This window comes from Rhodnius prolixus, unplaced genomic scaffold (genome assembly GCF_049639745.1).
Source record: "Rhodnius prolixus isolate KJV_2025 unplaced genomic scaffold, Rpr scaffold_3, whole genome shotgun sequence".
Taxonomy (NCBI): Eukaryota; Metazoa; Arthropoda; class Insecta; order Hemiptera; family Reduviidae; genus Rhodnius; species Rhodnius prolixus.
The window spans coordinates 829,903-847,213 of NW_027411603.1; the positions used below are offsets into that span (position 1 = coordinate 829,903).

The window sequence follows — 17,311 nt, forward strand, 5'->3', positions numbered from 1 at the left end:
TTGAGATTTTCTACCATTATACCCAACATTTGCAAACAAACTCTTTTTCCGTTTTTTTTTTTTTTTTTTTTTTTTTTTTGAGACATCAAGAACTATATATTAGGAGAGAACTCAGTCTCAAGAATTCTCTGGCCAGCTGTAAGGGTGTATAATAAACATAAGACTGGTGATTACACAAGGAACTGCCAGCTCTAAATCTGCAGATATAGAGAGCTGTGCGATAATTTTAAGATAGTATTACGATGAATCAGGAGAAATGGAATATTTGTAATCAGAGCAGCGGTGCAGAAATGTAACCTCTGGTGTGCACATACTGCGCACATTTAATAAACACGACTCAGATAATGCAACATTACTTCACATAATACTGTTCGCAATCTGCTTTCTATTGAGGCAGAACAAAATTCACTGATAGGAAAGAAGTAAATTTATAGAGAAAATACAAGTTTCAGGGACGCTGGCTGCGCATGCGATTATGATATAAGGGAACATCTCAATTTCGCCAAGTCGTAGGAACTTCCAACTACCTATTTCCTGTGGGTTTTATTTTTGTTTCGAACATTGGTAAAACAAAATGTTCTGGTATAGCCGGGAAACTCTTCAGACCTAAACCCAGTCAAGAAATTTGGGAAATCGAGGGAAACCTTGGAAAAAATAGTATGCAATCAAACTCTTAATTGGAATGTGATCAAAGTCAGTTTCCGGATGAATTAACAAAAACAAAAATAACTTTCATTAATTTGGTGAATCCCATGGCAAAATATGGTCAGTTTACACACAAATCTCTCCAAACAATGGTGTTTATTAAAAAATTTGTATCTGTGGATGTGATTATCCATCATAGCTCAAAGACAAAAAGTCTTCAGAAAATTCAGATTTGATATTTGGCTAGTGCAGTACTTCCCAACATTTTTCTGGTCCATGGCACATTAGTCAAGATACCAAACAGTAAACGGCACCACTGGAACTGAAATGCTCCCATTTCATTTTGAAAATGACGTATTATGGGAATATTTTCCGTTTCTTTATCTTGAATCCTCTTGAAGCAAGTTAACACCAGTCTTCCAGTGGTCAAGCTAGATAATGACTAAACTGTATTGCTTTAATTTTCATATTTGACTAGCCTAGTTTTGTGTTAATATTTGTTGTTAATTTTATATTTATCAGAGCAATTGGAAATTAGGGATAGCACTTAATGTCTGTTAAAGAAATATAGTTTTGCTATTAACTGGGAAAGCTAACTGTTAATGATATATTTTAGCAAATTGCGGTGACATTTGTACTAATGCATAGGGTTCACTGGAGTCAGTGAACGAGTTGTTGGAATCGATTCCAACCCTGGAACTGATTCAAATCCAACGACTCCAAAGGTGGACTCGTTGGCCCATCACTATTGAAATTGTTACGGAGCACCACCGCCAAGCAGAATGCGGTATTTTCGCATCATTTAATGTTTTATTTCATTATAGGAATATGAGGTTATACTTTTTTAACTTATAATTAATTTTAATGAAACGCCATTATAATTTCATTTTATTTTTTGCCACGGCACACTTTTATCTTAGCCACGACACAGTTGTGTGCCGCGGCGCATAGGTTGGGAAGCACTGGTCTAAGGTTACGAGAGGGAAAACCAAAAATGTTTTTGGTGTTTTTTAGTAGAAATTCTAAGTTTCCAGACAATTTAATTGCGTAAACGGTGATAAGGGGAAGTCGTGCGAGTGGTAGCATTATTTGTAGTAAGAGGAAGTGACGTACTTGGAAAGGCTTTCTTTAGAAACATCCGTTTGAGGATCTGACCCCATAGTTTAAGAAAAGGTTCTGCGAGAGTGTGAACACGAGGGATGACAGATGTGTCATTTTTGTATTAAAAAAGTTAAAAGATGCAACAACAAACTGTTACCAGAGCGTAGCTTTTGTGAAAGAGTACGCGAAGCAGGTGGAAACATGTTAGGACAAACCTCAAAATGGAATAGCGCCTGAGGTCAACGCCGATCCGCACTTTCTAGTTCAAGCACTCTGAATCTTAAAAAGACCTACCCCACTTTTTAATTAAAAACCATTTTTTTAAATTGTGGGGTGCCATAACATGCATTTCCGATGAACGCTCAAGTTAATGAATTTGATCGCAATACTTCCCAAACTAAAGGAGTTAATGAGGGACGAAAAAAAAAAATGCAGCCCGGGAGAGGAGAAAGTAGAAAGGGTGGGGATGGGTGATGAATAATTGGAACGTTAGAGTAGGTAATGACGCGGCGCTAGGTCGCCATGACGACCAACTATCAGCTGTAATATTCAATGGTTGTACCTTCAGCGGCAAGTGGCACAGCGTACTCAGGGCCGTACTATGCTGTAATTACTTCAGCTATTGGACTAGCTCACCTTCCAAGGAGTTCTGACAGTCTCGTAATATCCAACTGCTAGAATTACCAAGAGGGAACCAGAGCGGTTCAACCCGGCTCCGTCTTCTTGGAGGGTCCGCCTTCCCAAACTCTATACTGAAAGCCTGTCACAGCCAAGTCCTAGTTCTTCTAAAAATCTACTTTTCCAAAAGAGAACTTACTTCCATTATTTAAAATTACGTATAAACTTAGATTACCAAGTCATATTTTACATTTATATGTTACGATATAGGTATGTATTATTTATTCCTGAAGAAATACGCAAACCAATCAGATGTAAACAATCACCCGACGATTCAGTGTAGTTTGCTTGCTTAATACTCTTGACAAATGAAATTCGCACTAAAACATAGTTTACTTCAATATAGCGACCTCAAAAAAAAAACATTTGTCGTACTCAGGAAAGCTCTACACAAATGTTTCTGATATACCTCGAAATCGATAACTGCTCGATTAGACTTGCTACTTCCTTCACTCGAGGAGTAAGAGAAAGTGAGAAGCCTTCAAAGCAATGCGATAAGTTCGTTCGATAATAAAAAACTTTTTGTAGCAATTTTGAAAAGAGATCTTGGTGACAGAAGTACTTTCGGCTTGAATTACCGTCCTGCGAGAGAGCTTGTCAGCAGTAAGTCCATTTGTTTAACCAAGGAGGCAGTATTTGTGTCGATGATTAATCTGGAGCCGAGCGAAGAGAGGGGCGCCTGCTCGGTGGGATTGTTGGTCGGGACAGCCTGGAGTACCGGAAAGCGATTAAAAGGAGAATGCCATCGAGGAAGCTGGAGAGGGCGACGTGGAGGGGCACTCCAGCATTTCGTAACTGGCCTCTCCCTCCATTCAGCCGGTCTGATCGCAACAATGCCTCGCACTCCTTTCTCCAGCAGAATATCCAGTAGCTCCTGTCTCAGGATGCCACTCTCTGCAGCTCTACTCACACAAAGAAGGCTCTTCCTCTTACACCCGCAAATATTGTTACTAAGACTCCGTAGGATTTGAACGTGAATCTTGTTAAACCAACGGTAGGGGTCGAGCATTGGAAGGAGCCTCATTGTCATTTACTGCACGACCTAAGGTCAGCTTTACGGTCAGTTGTTTAAAACAGATCAATAACAGTTACAAAGATCATCAGAATGCAGCTGAGTGGGTCAGAACTCTGAATTTGGATTCTCTAAAAAGCCATTTGGAGGAACTGTGCTGCTGATAGAGGGAATGAGGGAAGGACTCAGAAAGCAACAGACCTCTGGCCTTTCTTCCATCGAGGGAGAATTTTACTACGATCCTAAGGAGCTCCACACCTGCAAAGTCCACAGCAATAATTGAAAACTTGTGAATTCCATGGACATAAGACGTGTAACTTTATTCTTGACATGCTCGTAGTTGTACAACATTGTATACTGTGAAAATAATGGCTGAGACCTTCTGGCTCTTTCTGCTGAAGAAAAGGAGGTTGGATCATCTCTGATTTGAGTCGGAAATCAGGATCATGGGCAAGGCATGCCCAGAATCCATACGAGCCGAGTCTCTATCTACTGATGTTCTCGTAATTCATCAGTCTGTTACGAACCGCATCTCGGATCGACTAAACAGTGTGTGCCGGTATCAAAGAGTTGACCAACCTTCCTTCCCTCCGCCACCATTCTTGCGAATAGCTCCCGTTATTCCCTTTTTTGTGTTTCTTGGGATATTAAATTGTATTCTCCTAATTATTATTCTCCTAACTACATATATTTGCATTTTTCTCAGCGTTATTCAATACATTTTCCAACCAATCCCATCACGTTGTTTTCCAGTGAAATGTTCATAATTTGTTAACCATTATTTCATTTTTGCATTAATTATGATTCAACATTCTATTGACAAGTGTTAAACGTTTTACTGAATCTTTTGGCAGAGTGCTTAGAATTCAGGAATTTTGTAACCTCTATAAACAATGAAGTAAAATTTTATTTAGAAGTCATTTAACAATTTTTCAAAGTTTGAAGAAAATTCATAGATTTGTAGTAAGAGAAATAGTTAGTGGGATGGGCTGCAGAAGTTTCGTTTTGAAGATGTGGATGGGAGTGAGGAATGCGTGTGTAAACAGAGCATGTAGGGTAGGTTCAGGTAGAGTGGAGCCCTAAGTCGGCCCTAATGTTCCCTCGCCATCTTCACTAACCATCTCTCTCTGACTGGTGCGCAGTTGTGACACACAAAAACAAGGCGACAATAAAAGGACAAATAATGTCCTTCATCTGTTGTTACATAAGACCAATAAAATCTGAGGTACACTTCAGGTTAGCAGTAACACCAGTTCGTTGCCAAAAATCTCCAATTCGCTTCTTTTACATCTAAGAGCAAGTATACTAGTTCTGTCCAATTTTTGTTACTGAGTTTTCACATCATTTAGATACTCCGAATTTGAAAATGATTTTAGAAAATTGAACTACCTGTGTGTGTGTGTACCCGTTTGTGTCTTTTGCAGCTGTTTCAACTATAAGATAAAAGCTCTGCACATGACTGGGACGATTGAACCAAACCTACCAATGCACAATCATTTAAGTCGAGAGATCCATTCCATTCATTGTTATGTGTTCATGGCTACTCTAGACTCCAATGAACTGATGTAAGACATTTCACCATCATTATGCTGACATTCTCCCCCTCCATTCGGCATGATTGTGGTTCAGATTTTATAAATTCTCTTCAGCGTCTTGAACGTTTCCCGGTCGGTCAATCAGACATTCTTTGACCACATCACTGCTTCCCCCACCACCATTGAAAATTTGAAACGTTTTAAAAACCAATAATGATTTACTTAATGCCCGTTATTCTGAAGTAAGAACGAGAATTTCTCAAATAAGTGAAAAAATCTAGCAATCCCAATTAGCTGATAAGTTTTAGTCGGGTTTCAAGGTGGTGCCTAAACCTAATTTACAATTTCCGCACTCAAGAGAAATTAAAACAGGAAACGTGCACAATTTGATCTCCTTTTCTTATTGAGAAACTGATCACTTTTTTGAAAAAATTGTACGAACAATTTTGTTTGAAGTATATAACTTCTTGTGGGTCCGTAATTTTTATTTGGAAGCAAAAAAATGGATTTAATTGAATTTTTTTGAGTTTCTGCGATTTTCATTAATGTATTATACAACAATCAAAATAAATAAAACAAATAAAAAATAAAACTGGTTCCTCTGAACTTCGTGCACAAACTAAGCGTAAAGAGACTCAATGGGGATTTTGAAGATGCTGGGACGAAAGTTTTCTTTATTATAGTAACCCTGCACAGTAATGGATGTAAACACTTTGGTGTCAACTACTTCTCAGCAAACTTTCACTCGCTGAGGTGCTCTATTTAACAACTTTCTTCAAACTTGGTATATTTACTACAAGGTTTACTTTGGTTCTACAATTGCACAAATTTAGTACATAATAAAAGAATATTTTTTGAGAAGTAAGTTTGGGCCCGAACTGACGCTCGCACTTAATTCCCTTCCCCAAAATCAAGGGGTTCACTTTTGAGTTATTTTCTAACAAAGTGAGTCAACAAAATAAAAAGTAAGAACCTTCACGGAGTGGGCACTGTACAGTCTAACAACCACCCATGCCACAGAAATTCTTGAAAGGAATTTCCCACGGGAAAAACAAATTAAAGTAGCGAAACTGGAAAATATGTGAGAGACGATTCCATATCGATATCAAAACCGAATATTAAATTTGAGATTTCTGTTTTCTCGTTTGAGAGGAGCAGGAAGTTCCAATCTCTCCCGCCCCCAAACCCCTCTATGCTTTCTAAGATGTACATCACTTTACGTGATCTGGGTAAAAAAATAAATTTAATAAATTAGAGAAAGTGATAATAACATAACATTAGTAACTTAAAACTAAAAATAAATATTAAACTCACCTAGTGTACACCCAGCTAATAATCCAACTGTAATTCCAACAATGTAGAGTAACTGTCGGGTCGCCATAAATTCACACACATTTGGAAAACTGTATTCACATTGAAACACTTTAAAAATACTCCATCAGGAGTATATTTGTTTGGATTGCTGGCTTTCACTTTGATTTTGTACGTTTTCACATTCACACTCACAAAGAGGGAGAGGAAAATAACGAGAGAAAGAGACAAACAAGCTCTCTGCAAGGAACTTAGTTTGATTGAAAGTTGATTTCAATGCTCGGGTTTGGATCACTGCATGCTTAGATTCTGATGTGGAGATTCTTCAGGAGCAAACAAAACAAATAGTTTGACCGATCCCTGGCTGTACAGAAATATAAATAATAAATCTGTCCAACCCCGTTTAAAATTCTGTAACTGGTTGAATAATACTCGATTCCAAAAACAAAACAAAAGACTTGTAACAATAATTATTAGGAAAACTCTGTAGTAAAAGCACACCACTGAACACGTGTGTATTTCAAAATTAACTCCCAAAAAAAGTAATATTAAAAAAAAAAATTAAGTATCTTTTCTCACCAAAACAAAACCCACTCCAGAACTACTTTAACTGCACTAACGGTCTCGAGTCTTTGCTAACACTGACTACCAGAATGAAAGACGTAGTGGCCGGCCTAGTTATGGTTCGGGTGGGTAGATAACGCTGCGAGCTAGGACCGGCACGATGTCTGATGGGGCACGCTGTAACTGCGCGCCTCAGCCTTAGTGCCGCGAGAGAGCAGCTCCACAGAATGGCAATTTTAGTGCGGTCCCTCTCCGAACGTCTTCGCAGTAATCATAATTATTCTATCCCGTAAAAACTTAATCACATTTATTTGTTCTCAGAGATATGCTCCTCAGATTCAAATTGACTATGGACGATAGCATATCCTTGCCCAAAAGAAATGAAGTAATTGGTCCCTTTAGTACATAAGCGCACCTAAGTGACCTAAGAATTAAATACCTCTCGCCGAAAATTTATGGAAAATAAAACTTTTCTGATAACATGCGAAAACTGTAAAGGATTGGTCAATCCTCCATCCTGCCTGGTCGATTAGAGTTAAGAGTCCGGGAACAAGCTTGATGATACGAGCTTTTCTTCTTCACAGAGCTGCTTTCTCAGCTACACTCTCTTCACACTGGTAGACAACACCCAAACCTCCATAGTGCGGCCAGTTGTCAGACCAATGCGATGCATATGATTAGTCAGCAGTGGCCCGTCAAATCCTTAATTAATTTTGTTATCAATTAATGTGCCCACTAATACAAAATTTATTTGTTAACACTATTCTATTAAAATACAAATACAAGATGAAAGATACAAATTGATTGATTATTGAATCCTTTGAATTAGAATTTAAAATTTGACACAATCGCAATACTTTTTTTAACAAGTAATACTTAATAGTTAATGAAAGTAGTAAGTATAATAATTGGCGCAGTAGATACCTAAAATATGGCTAGTTTTAATCTAGTCTAAATACCGTCTCACTTTGCTAAGTAGCTCCCGTTGAGGGACTACCCTGCCACCACGTAAGCTAACGGCCGTCCTGGAAAACCAGGTGTTTCATGAAATAATCTAGCAAACTGTTGGAGATTATATTTCAGCACTGCACTTCAAGGTAGAAGGAAAACCAAAAGAAATATTTTAGCATTAATTCAGAAATTGAAAAAAGTCTCTGGAATTAAATTAGACTATATCTGATACAGCGCTAACTGATGTTTTTTCTTCAGTCAGTGGAGCCGGTGCGAGGAGCACTCTCTACTGAAGGCGCTCTCACAATTGGAGTTAATTAAAAGACTGGCTGTACAATGGCCTGCTCACAAATTGAATAATGTTGTGGTTTTTTTAATTAAATGAACTTTCCTAGTCCGGCCACGCTTTAAATTATACAAATAAAAACAATTACATATTCATCGTACCATTGATATAATGTTTTTCATTCGCTTACTCTACTAGAGTATGAGAACTCGCGTCATGCACATTTTTCGATTAAAGTTTTCACTGGAAATTTCCCGGTTTTTAAGTCCTCTGAGTCCGAAAAAGTTGTTTTTACCAAATGGTCTTTGTGTGCACAAGAATCTAATATGGTACTCAATAGCCAAATTTAAAGAAATTCGACTTACTTGAAGCGCTATTTAATTATTAGATTTTTTTTTCTATATTTAGAAATTATCTCGAAATGACGGAGGTGTTTTTTGTTAATAGCATTTATGTAACTCTACAACTTTTTGTTTATTTGTAACTTTTTCCATGAAATTCGATTAAGGGTACTACTAAGGAAGATGTTCGCAGAAAATTCCTTAACCGCAAATACCACTCTACTCGATTGTTTGCTCACTTTCTCGAAAAAGAATTTCCTGTGAACTCAATTTACAGATACTACTAATGATACTACTACTACTACTACTAATAATAATAATAATAATAGGACTGCAAATTATCATAGTTATCAATGGTCAGTTAAAAAAAACAATGTTTGATGCTGCTTTAAATCACTCCGGCTATTGAATTCAAAGGGTTGGTCGTCAAAAATTTTACGAAAAAGCGTTATGTTGAAAAACATCCAACTTTGACCGACTTTTTCCCTCTATTTCTGTTAAAGTCAAAATTCCCGAATTTTCTTTAAAATTAGGGCACATCCTCCTTTATAACAGTAATTATTTCACAAAAATGCCAATTAGTTTTATTAAAAAAATGCCAAAAATGGGCCAAAATGGCGTTTTCAAAAATTATTCTTGTACTTCTTGTTGTAAACTTTTATTCGTAAGCAACTAGCGCCTAAACACGAGAACCGGTTTTCATGAATGAGGTGTCTTTCGATTCGAAATTTAAGAAATACAACTTGCCGGGGAGTATCAAGATGAGTACACTGCTTTGTTCCGTTCCGAAATCAACTCATTAGAGTTGGAATTTAATTAATTAATAAAAAATGAAACACATTTTTCAGACATTTCACTTCAGACATCTAGTTCGCACAGCTACCGCGCAGCCTGCTCGATGTGGTCGTTGGTTATATTGCACAAGTGTTAAAATAAAATGTTCCTCTCTGTGAAAGTTAACATTTATTTTACGCCATCTTAAATAAGGATTAGTTTTTACTTGGAAAATCACTACAATCACTGAACTGTAGTATCTTACATTTTTAGTGTTCGGCAAGAACTTCCTTGAGCGGTGGATAAGAATAATCGCGGAATTCTGGAATAAGGTCCGGTTCTATTAACTGTAAATTGGTGGTAAGAAACAAATATTACTCAAATTTCGAAAAATTAAAGACAATTTTTAAGTTAGTAATTTATAAGAACAGTTGTAGAGAAACTGATTTTGTTAAAATTAAAAATAATACCAATAATAAAACTAAAAAGAAAAAATATTTGTCTCTTTTAATTGCTGGTAACAATTGATAAGCACAAAACCGTTGTTATATTTTTACATTCTGGAAGCAGTCTCCCTAAGAATAAGATGCTAAGTTATGGCAGATTAAAAATTAAGTCTGACACAAATCATGATTTCATTTTAATTGACTTTCTTGTTCACTTACTTGTAATCGTTTATTCGTTTATTTATACGAATGTATCTGGTTTAATCTTGACTTGAGTTTTTATTTTTAATTTTTTAAATAATTTTTGCTGGTTGATATTATGTTGTTTATGTTAACTGCCTCACATGCTTATTATAGGTTTCGCTTCCACAGCGATACATCTGATTGAACGCTCTAAACATTTTGCTCAAGTAAATTCGAACAAGACGGACATAGATTCTTCTGATCTCAAGATAACCTTTAAGGTTTTAGGAAGAAGATGAATTAAAACAACAAGCTTTTTGTTTGAAATATTTTAATTGGCTAAATAAAAAGGATTGAAAATGACAGATTATAGTTACAAATATACGTAGAGTGAACAGAATAGTTCCGCACCACCTGCTTGCAGTGGGCTAGTCTATACAAGATGGTGTCACAACATAAATTACTGGAATAGAAGTCAGGCCAGGTATATTACCTCCTGGAGCGTTTAGATTTGCGACGGTGGTCTACCGAACTAGTGCTGGAAGACGCGGAACCACTGCTGCTGCTGCTGCTGCTCGAACTGCTCGTAGAACTCGAACTGGAAGAGGATCTCGGCCGTACCACCGCTCGACTTTCGTTTTTTCCAACTTTCTCTACATCTTTCTCTACTTTTATTTTCTCTACTTTTACCGGAAGTAAATCCACTTTCTTTTCCATGTCCCATCTGGATTTTGTGACCTTCGCAATTTCCTCTTTCTGTTGTTGTAGTCTAGCTTCACGTTCTGATGACTTCGACCTTGATTTGTCTCTATGGTGATGATTTCTGTCCCTCTGTCGACGGCTCCTGCCGCCATTCTCGGTCCGGTCGTGGTGACGAGAATCTTTCTCCCGGCTGCCACCTCTCCTTCGGCTGTCGCCACCTCGATCGCTTTTATCAGCTTTCTGGAGAAGAAATGAAAACTGTTATTTATTGGTCACGTAGTTGTTATCATAAATTTTTCTAAAATTGAATCGGTTCTGAGAAAAAATGATTTGGAAAAATATGGGCGATTACCCTACTTCATCTCTAATCGTTACACTTCCAAACTGTGAAGGAAAGGCTATACTCTTGGCTGGCAGTCTTTTTATTTCAAAGATGCATTTATTTTACTATTTTATATCCAAGGCAATTCGTCTAACGTTTTTCCAATGAATGTATTCGACATCCCTTCGGTGATAAGGAGGAAGCGTGCCAAATACAAATACCCACCTACGACTGCTACCACCTCTTCCTTTCACTCAAAAAATTTTCCAGTCACAAATTTCAGATCAGGGAATAAAAGGAAGTCAGAGGATTCCAAATTACAATCGAAATGAGCAAGATATACCCAGCAGGTCAACTTGTAACTCTGTGCACGTCCGAGAACGTTTTTCACCTTACCATAGAATGAAGGTTTCTCATTTGTGTTTTTCATGTTGGTAGACAGGATTATCTGAAGAAGTGAATGTCCATTAACCCCCCATGAATTCCTGCACAAACAGAAAGTACTTACCGATGACTGTTTCTTGTCGCGATCTTCTTTTTCTACAGACTTGTCACGCCCTCTTTTCTGAACATCCTTTCTCTCTTCCCTCTTCACCCTGTCCAGTCTATTTTCTTTGCCATCCCTGTCGCTAGCTTTCCTTTCACGTTTTTTAATTTTCTCATTAGCGTCATTGTTTTCATTGCTGTAAAAGATTTATGAGGAAAAAAATTATTATAAAGAAAAAAGAAAAGGAAAGGTAATTCTGCATGTTATAGAATATAGATGAGAAGGGGTCATCGAAACAATCCTCAGTCCCTTCGACCCATGACTATTATAATATTAAATCCAGGTCATCCGATTGCCTACAGTCCGCACAGAAGCCCAATGTTCACAAGAAAGCCCAAAAGCCATTAGTACATATAAACTTACTCTTTTTTAGCCTCCTCGTTCTGGTTGGTCAACAGGTCGCGCTCCTCATGCCTCTTCTTCCTAGCCTCCTCCCTCCGCTTCCGCTCCTCCTCTCTCTTCTGCAAACGCACACAACAACAACATTACTTGTATTATGTCTAGACAAATAATTAAGGGTTTGAACTAGCTTTAGTTTGTTTAGTTAGAAAAGTTGATTAATTCTATTCTATCTTCTCAGGCACAACCTTTCCCCGTCCTTCAGCTTCAGGATTATCACGACAAGTTCCAAGTGGTACTTGGAATTTTATTGATTTTTTTCTACAGTTTCTTTGAAGCTAAGAGAATTCACTACAGAATGTACATCTACAACTTTATTAGAAACATCTTTCACATGTTAGTCCATCGGAGCTTCAGTTAGTCACAACCTACAACAGCTCCTAGAAGGGTGTAAACAGTGAAGAAATAGATCTCCCAAAAACAACACTTCTCTGGTATTACCGAAAAAAATTTACTCATCCTCTGTTATGTGGAAAATGTGACATCTACAACTAGGAAAATTGGAGTAGGTGAAAACTATGCGAATATTTAACATTAGAGTTTCTCAAATAAATAAAACTTACCTGATACTCAGTGTAGGATATGGTTCGCTTTTGCTCCTGTCTCCAATGTGGCGGGGTGTAGCTCCTTGATCTACTTCTTGACGGTGTTCTGTATCTCTGGCAACACAACACATCCACTCAAAGTTCAGTTGATACGAAATAGTTGGATAATGTAAGCAGTTAAACAAGAAATGCCACAATAACTTACAAGTATTCCGCGTCCTTTTATTTTCTTTCCACTTCGAGTATACCCTCTGAACGGTTGCCATCTATTTCCTCTCCTTTCTCGTCGGAATTCACTACTGCTGCTGTCCGTCCGGTTACGCTCTCTTCCACGCTCCTTCTTCTCATCCTTCTCTCGTCTATCATAGCGATATAGATAACTGTAACAGAGGTCACTAGATTCAAGCTAGCTGTATTAACTGAACCTGAAGAAAGAGCTTTCGCATTCGGACAGTGTTATCACGTTCAGACAACACTTCCATCATCAGCAGTGAGCTGCAGAAGCTCCTAAGAAGTGAAAATATAAGGGCAGCCAGCTGTAGCTAACTTAGATTAGTAGTTACTACAACTATCGGTAGTGTAGCTATCATCTTCACACTATTAAATGTGATTCGATCTGCAATGCTAGCCGGACAACATCATTTTTATCAGACATAACAAGTTTTTAAAGAGTTTTATTGGTTTCGGGTTTTCATCCACCTTCATAGTCAATGAACTAATGGCACGCGAAACGTAGAGCATCAATAAGACTTTCTCTGGTCATTGCGGAACATTATTCTTTTGCAGTTGAACACCTAGCAAAGTAAGAAAACAAAATATTCACCTTTTAGGATCCTCGGGGATTTCATCCGGATCAATTTTGGTGACCGTTACCAGAGGATGATATTCAACTTCACCTTCTTCTAGACTGTCTTCTTCTTTTTTCCTAAGTAATCATTCTCAAATTAAAAGAGAAAAAGAGAAAATTTATAAAGGAAACATTAAACAAATAAACAAAAGACTTTTATGTCTACATATATAATACAACATTAAGTTTTGATATTGGAGTAGAAGTATGGAGAGAATAAGGAATTTATTGCTAAATTTATTGTTGGAGATCAGAAAGTTATTTCAGCAAGAAAGAAAGTGTGCTTAGATGAGAGATTCTGAATAAGAAGAGAATGCAGACTGAAAAGAGATGAACTCACATACACACAAGAGCTAAACGAAGAATGCAAAATGGAGGAAAAGAACTGACAGGCCAGTACTTTGCCGGCCGCATACTTACTTTTCTTTTTTGCTTTTCTTCTTGTCCTTTTTCTTCTTCTTTTTGTCCTGCTCTTCTTTTTCGTCTTCACTCTCCTCCGACTCCGAGCTGGAAGATTCTTCTTCTGATGATTCTTCTTTCTTTTTCTTCTCTTTAGTGATGAACAAAATAAATTTAAAAAAAACTTATATAAAAGGTCCTAATCCTTTTGCGACAAAGTGATACATCTCTCCAGAAGGAGGTCTACAGAGCTATGCTCTGGACTAACTCAAAGTAATAATCCAAATTACTACTAATTTTGTTATAGAATAAGAAACATGTAGGCCTCTCCCCAGTAGCTCAGTCTTGAGATTGTTAACAACGAATCTCCTGAACCTGCGAAATAAATATTCTGCTTAAACACTTACTTGCTTTTGTTTTCAGTACAAGTTCTCCACAGTTGACAACTTTGGCATCCTGTAGCGGGCGGCTCATCCTGTCCACGGGTAACGATTCGATGTGCGAGACTACATTATGACCGGACACCACCTCGCCGAATACTACGTGCACACTGCATGCAAAATAACCCACAAATTTAGTTTACTAAGATACTGATATAACAACAAACAAAAAAGGAGAGCTGTACAACTTACCCGTCGAGGTGTGGGGCAGGCTGCGTGGTTCTACAACAAAACATGATTACCGTTTTAAGAGTGATGGCACATCACTCACCATTATGCCACAAAACGCTCTCTAACAACACATCAAATAGTTTTAGATTTAATCTTATTGTAAATGCTCCAATTTGTTCAAATATAAGAAGAAACTGGAGCACAGCTAAACAAAAACAAACATAAGCTAACTCATTCATTGAATAATATAGGCCACATTTTACATTATAAAACTCCTTAACTTATAAAATATTACAAAAATAAACAGCCAAACAAATTCTAGTCATGTATTAAGATAAATGTTCCATCTAAATATCACCTGAGTGTCCAAGTTGTGCTTACATGAAAAATTGAGAGCCATTGGTATTCTTGCCTCTGTTGGCCATTGATAGGAGGTACGGTCGCTCATGTTTCAGTTCAAAATTCTCATCTATCGTAAAAAGAAGTATATACATTAATAAAAGTGGTCACTTCGTTTAGGGCTTTTATCAACGTGCTGACAGATCTTTACTTTGAAATTTTCAAGAAAATAATACAACTAAAGTTGCATCTGCAGTTGGTAGATTTTCATTCAAAACGAAATTTGAAGCAACCTGCCAAAACTTTTCGAATTCTGAGATACTGTCAACTTTTTCATAATTACGACACACTATCATACTTTTTTTTTTGAGCCACAATAGACCCAAAGGGGTCGCAGTGGCGTAGGCCCTGAGGCCGCCCTAGTCTAATCTAACATACACTTTTTCGTACTCAGGGATCACAAATATATATATATCCAGGACAAACCCTCTATTTTATAAAGATGACAGATTCGCAACCGCAGTTCGTCAAAGTAAGTGAGTGTAGGAACCTTTACATATAAGATTGTCTTTAAAAACAAATAGTACACTGCGAGCAAAGAGACGTGCAGTACTCCATAGCCTTTTATCTCTGGCAGAAATGGTGAAGAGAGAAATGCCTCATGAAAAATAAAACGGAAGTTTGAGCAAGTTAGCCATTCCATAGCAGTTGGAGGCCTACCCTTTCAGTTAAGTTAATTACCTTCCTAGAGTTACACTGTATTATTAAAACCAAGAACATGTAAATAAATCTAGAGATTACAATCTAACCTACTAACAGTTCTGCGCTTTAAGAAAATAAAAAAAGTTACCATTGAAAGTTCCTCCATAAATAGATTCACCTCCTGTACCATTTCCGACGGTAAAATCTCCTCCTTGCACCATGAAATCTTTGACAACTCTATGAAATATGATGCCTTTGTAATGCAATGGTTTGCCAGAGTTCTTGCCCAAACCTTTCTCTCCCGTACATAATGCTCTGAAGTTCTCACAAGTTATTGGACACAAATCATTAAACAATTGGAACACAACTCTTCCAATAGCTAGTCCACCAACTTCAACGTCGAAAAATACACGTGGGTATACCTTTTTCATTTTTTATATACCTAAAATCCAAAATCAATTTAAAGTAGTTTTTATTTGGTGCTGAATTAAATATACACTTTTAGGTTAAGATAAAATTCAACAAGCACTTTTTATATGTTTGATCTCTACATTTAATTTTTTGATTGCCTTTAAAGTGAAGTGTTAAGTTCGAAAGTATTTGATATAATTATTAAGAACTTCAATCAAATCTGACACAAGTACACTAACACCAAGCCAACATTCATATTCACTTACAGTACAACTTACCTGAGGACAATCGCAATACCGTTTACCTTATTTATAAAATTGTAATTAAATGCACTAAAACAAACTATAATAAAAGTAATATATTCCCATGAGAAATAGAGTAACCATCTATCTTTCTCTAGAAGTCTAACCACAAGAATACTATCTTTGGCATCATGAACCAAGACTGTACATGTACATTATACAAAGCATAAAGCACTAGTGTATCGAACGAATAGAGATATCGATCAACAGTTTACAAGTCAAGCGGAATCATTTTCTTGGGGGGCGAAAATTTTTGTTCCACCAAAAATAAATTACGAATGTTAATAAGTTTAAATTAACTTTCTTGTGAAACAGCAATTGAACCTTTTCTTAAAAAAAAATGGTCTCTCGATTGGTTTTTATTTGTAAGAGACTATGTCAGAAGACTGATTTTTCAACATGCAAGGAGAGCGTGCCCCTTTAAACACGTATTTTGGAGACTAGAAAACACGGTATTTCCTTATAAACGTAAATCTATATATTTAGAAAAGCCTTAATGCTCATAAATGATGGATTTCGATGAAACCAACACGTTAAACTCTAGAAGTTGTAAATAAAGAGAAAGCAAATTATTCTGCACGAAATTTTAGAGAAAATGCATTGAATATAGTGAAGTTTCCAGTTGAAGAACTAAGCTTACTAAGTTACTTTCGGATCTTCTGGTTGGGCCAAGTGAAATATAAACTATTCTTCCTAAGACTATTCATTCCCGAGATATTTTTTAAACACATGCAGAAATTTCTCTAAAAACTTTTTTTTTAAGTGAAGCAACTTTGAAGCGAATATTTCTGGTGAAACTAGAATTAAAAATCTTGTCAAACACTTGAATTGATTGATACACATGAGTAATGCACAGCGCAATTTGGAGGTGGGTAGTTTAAATTGATAAGTCTATAATTGCTCCTGAAATGTTGAACTTAAAGGGAGCTCTGATTATTTTCTCAACGTACATAGGTTATCTACCGCACGCCATAGTTCCTTAAATTGAGAACTTCCCAATAGATCTACTGGGTACATTTTAAAGGGGATGCTATCCCTTGCTAATCCTTTGTGCGTACGAAACACCATATCATTAGAGTAGACACTAGATTGTCAAGTACATAGTTTAGAAGCTTCAATAACTACAACAATTGTAGTTAATGAAGGCTTCTAAACAAGAAGTCAGAAAGAAAATAAACTTCTTTCTGCTCAAGGAACCAAAGTTTTGACAGAGTAACTTATCTTCTTCAGAGTTTTATCATTAGATGAGGCCTTTGTTCCAATTTGTTTCTCTGTAAATGGAAATTTAAATAGCTGCGACAATGCAAGTTGGGTTAAGAAATTCATTAACTTTTCTATCGATCTCACTAGAGCAACAT

At 36.8% G+C, this 17,311-nt stretch overlaps 2 protein-coding genes across 3 annotated transcripts in view; both read right to left on the reverse strand.

Annotated features, from left to right (window-relative positions):
* LOC141453014 (protogenin B-like) overlaps positions 1 to 6,946 on the reverse strand; it is a 111,311-nt gene extending 104,365 nt beyond the window's left edge. The window contains exon 1 of the mRNA XM_074125695.1: positions 6,286 to 6,946. Coding sequence (XP_073981796.1) covers positions 6,286 to 6,352 — 67 coding nt within the window. The 5' untranslated portion in view covers positions 6,353 to 6,946. The remainder of the gene's footprint in view (positions 1 to 6,285) is intronic.
* A 3,195-nt stretch (positions 6,947 to 10,141) lies between these two features.
* LOC141453426 (peptidyl-prolyl cis-trans isomerase G-like) lies at positions 10,142 to 16,117 on the reverse strand. 2 transcript variants are annotated; one of them, XM_074126643.1, is made up of 12 exons: positions 15,930 to 16,117; positions 15,389 to 15,682; positions 14,581 to 14,668; positions 14,221 to 14,250; positions 13,996 to 14,138; positions 13,610 to 13,739; positions 13,166 to 13,267; positions 12,548 to 12,722; positions 12,361 to 12,456; positions 11,762 to 11,859; positions 11,360 to 11,534; positions 10,142 to 10,769 (listed from the first exon to the last, which is right to left on the reverse strand). In XM_074126643.1, exons 2-12 carry the CDS (start codon positions 15,669 to 15,671, stop codon positions 10,317 to 10,319), a joined length of 1,773 nt encoding a protein of 590 aa, XP_073982744.1. In that variant the 5' UTR covers positions 15,672 to 15,682; positions 15,930 to 16,117; the 3' UTR covers positions 10,142 to 10,316. The 2 variants fall into 2 exon arrangements, with proteins under 2 accessions (XP_073982744.1, XP_073982745.1); XM_074126644.1 differs by lacking the exons at positions 15,389 to 15,682; positions 15,930 to 16,117 and having other exon boundaries at positions 14,221 to 14,320; positions 14,581 to 14,655.
* Between the last annotated feature and the right edge of the window lie 1,194 nt (positions 16,118 to 17,311).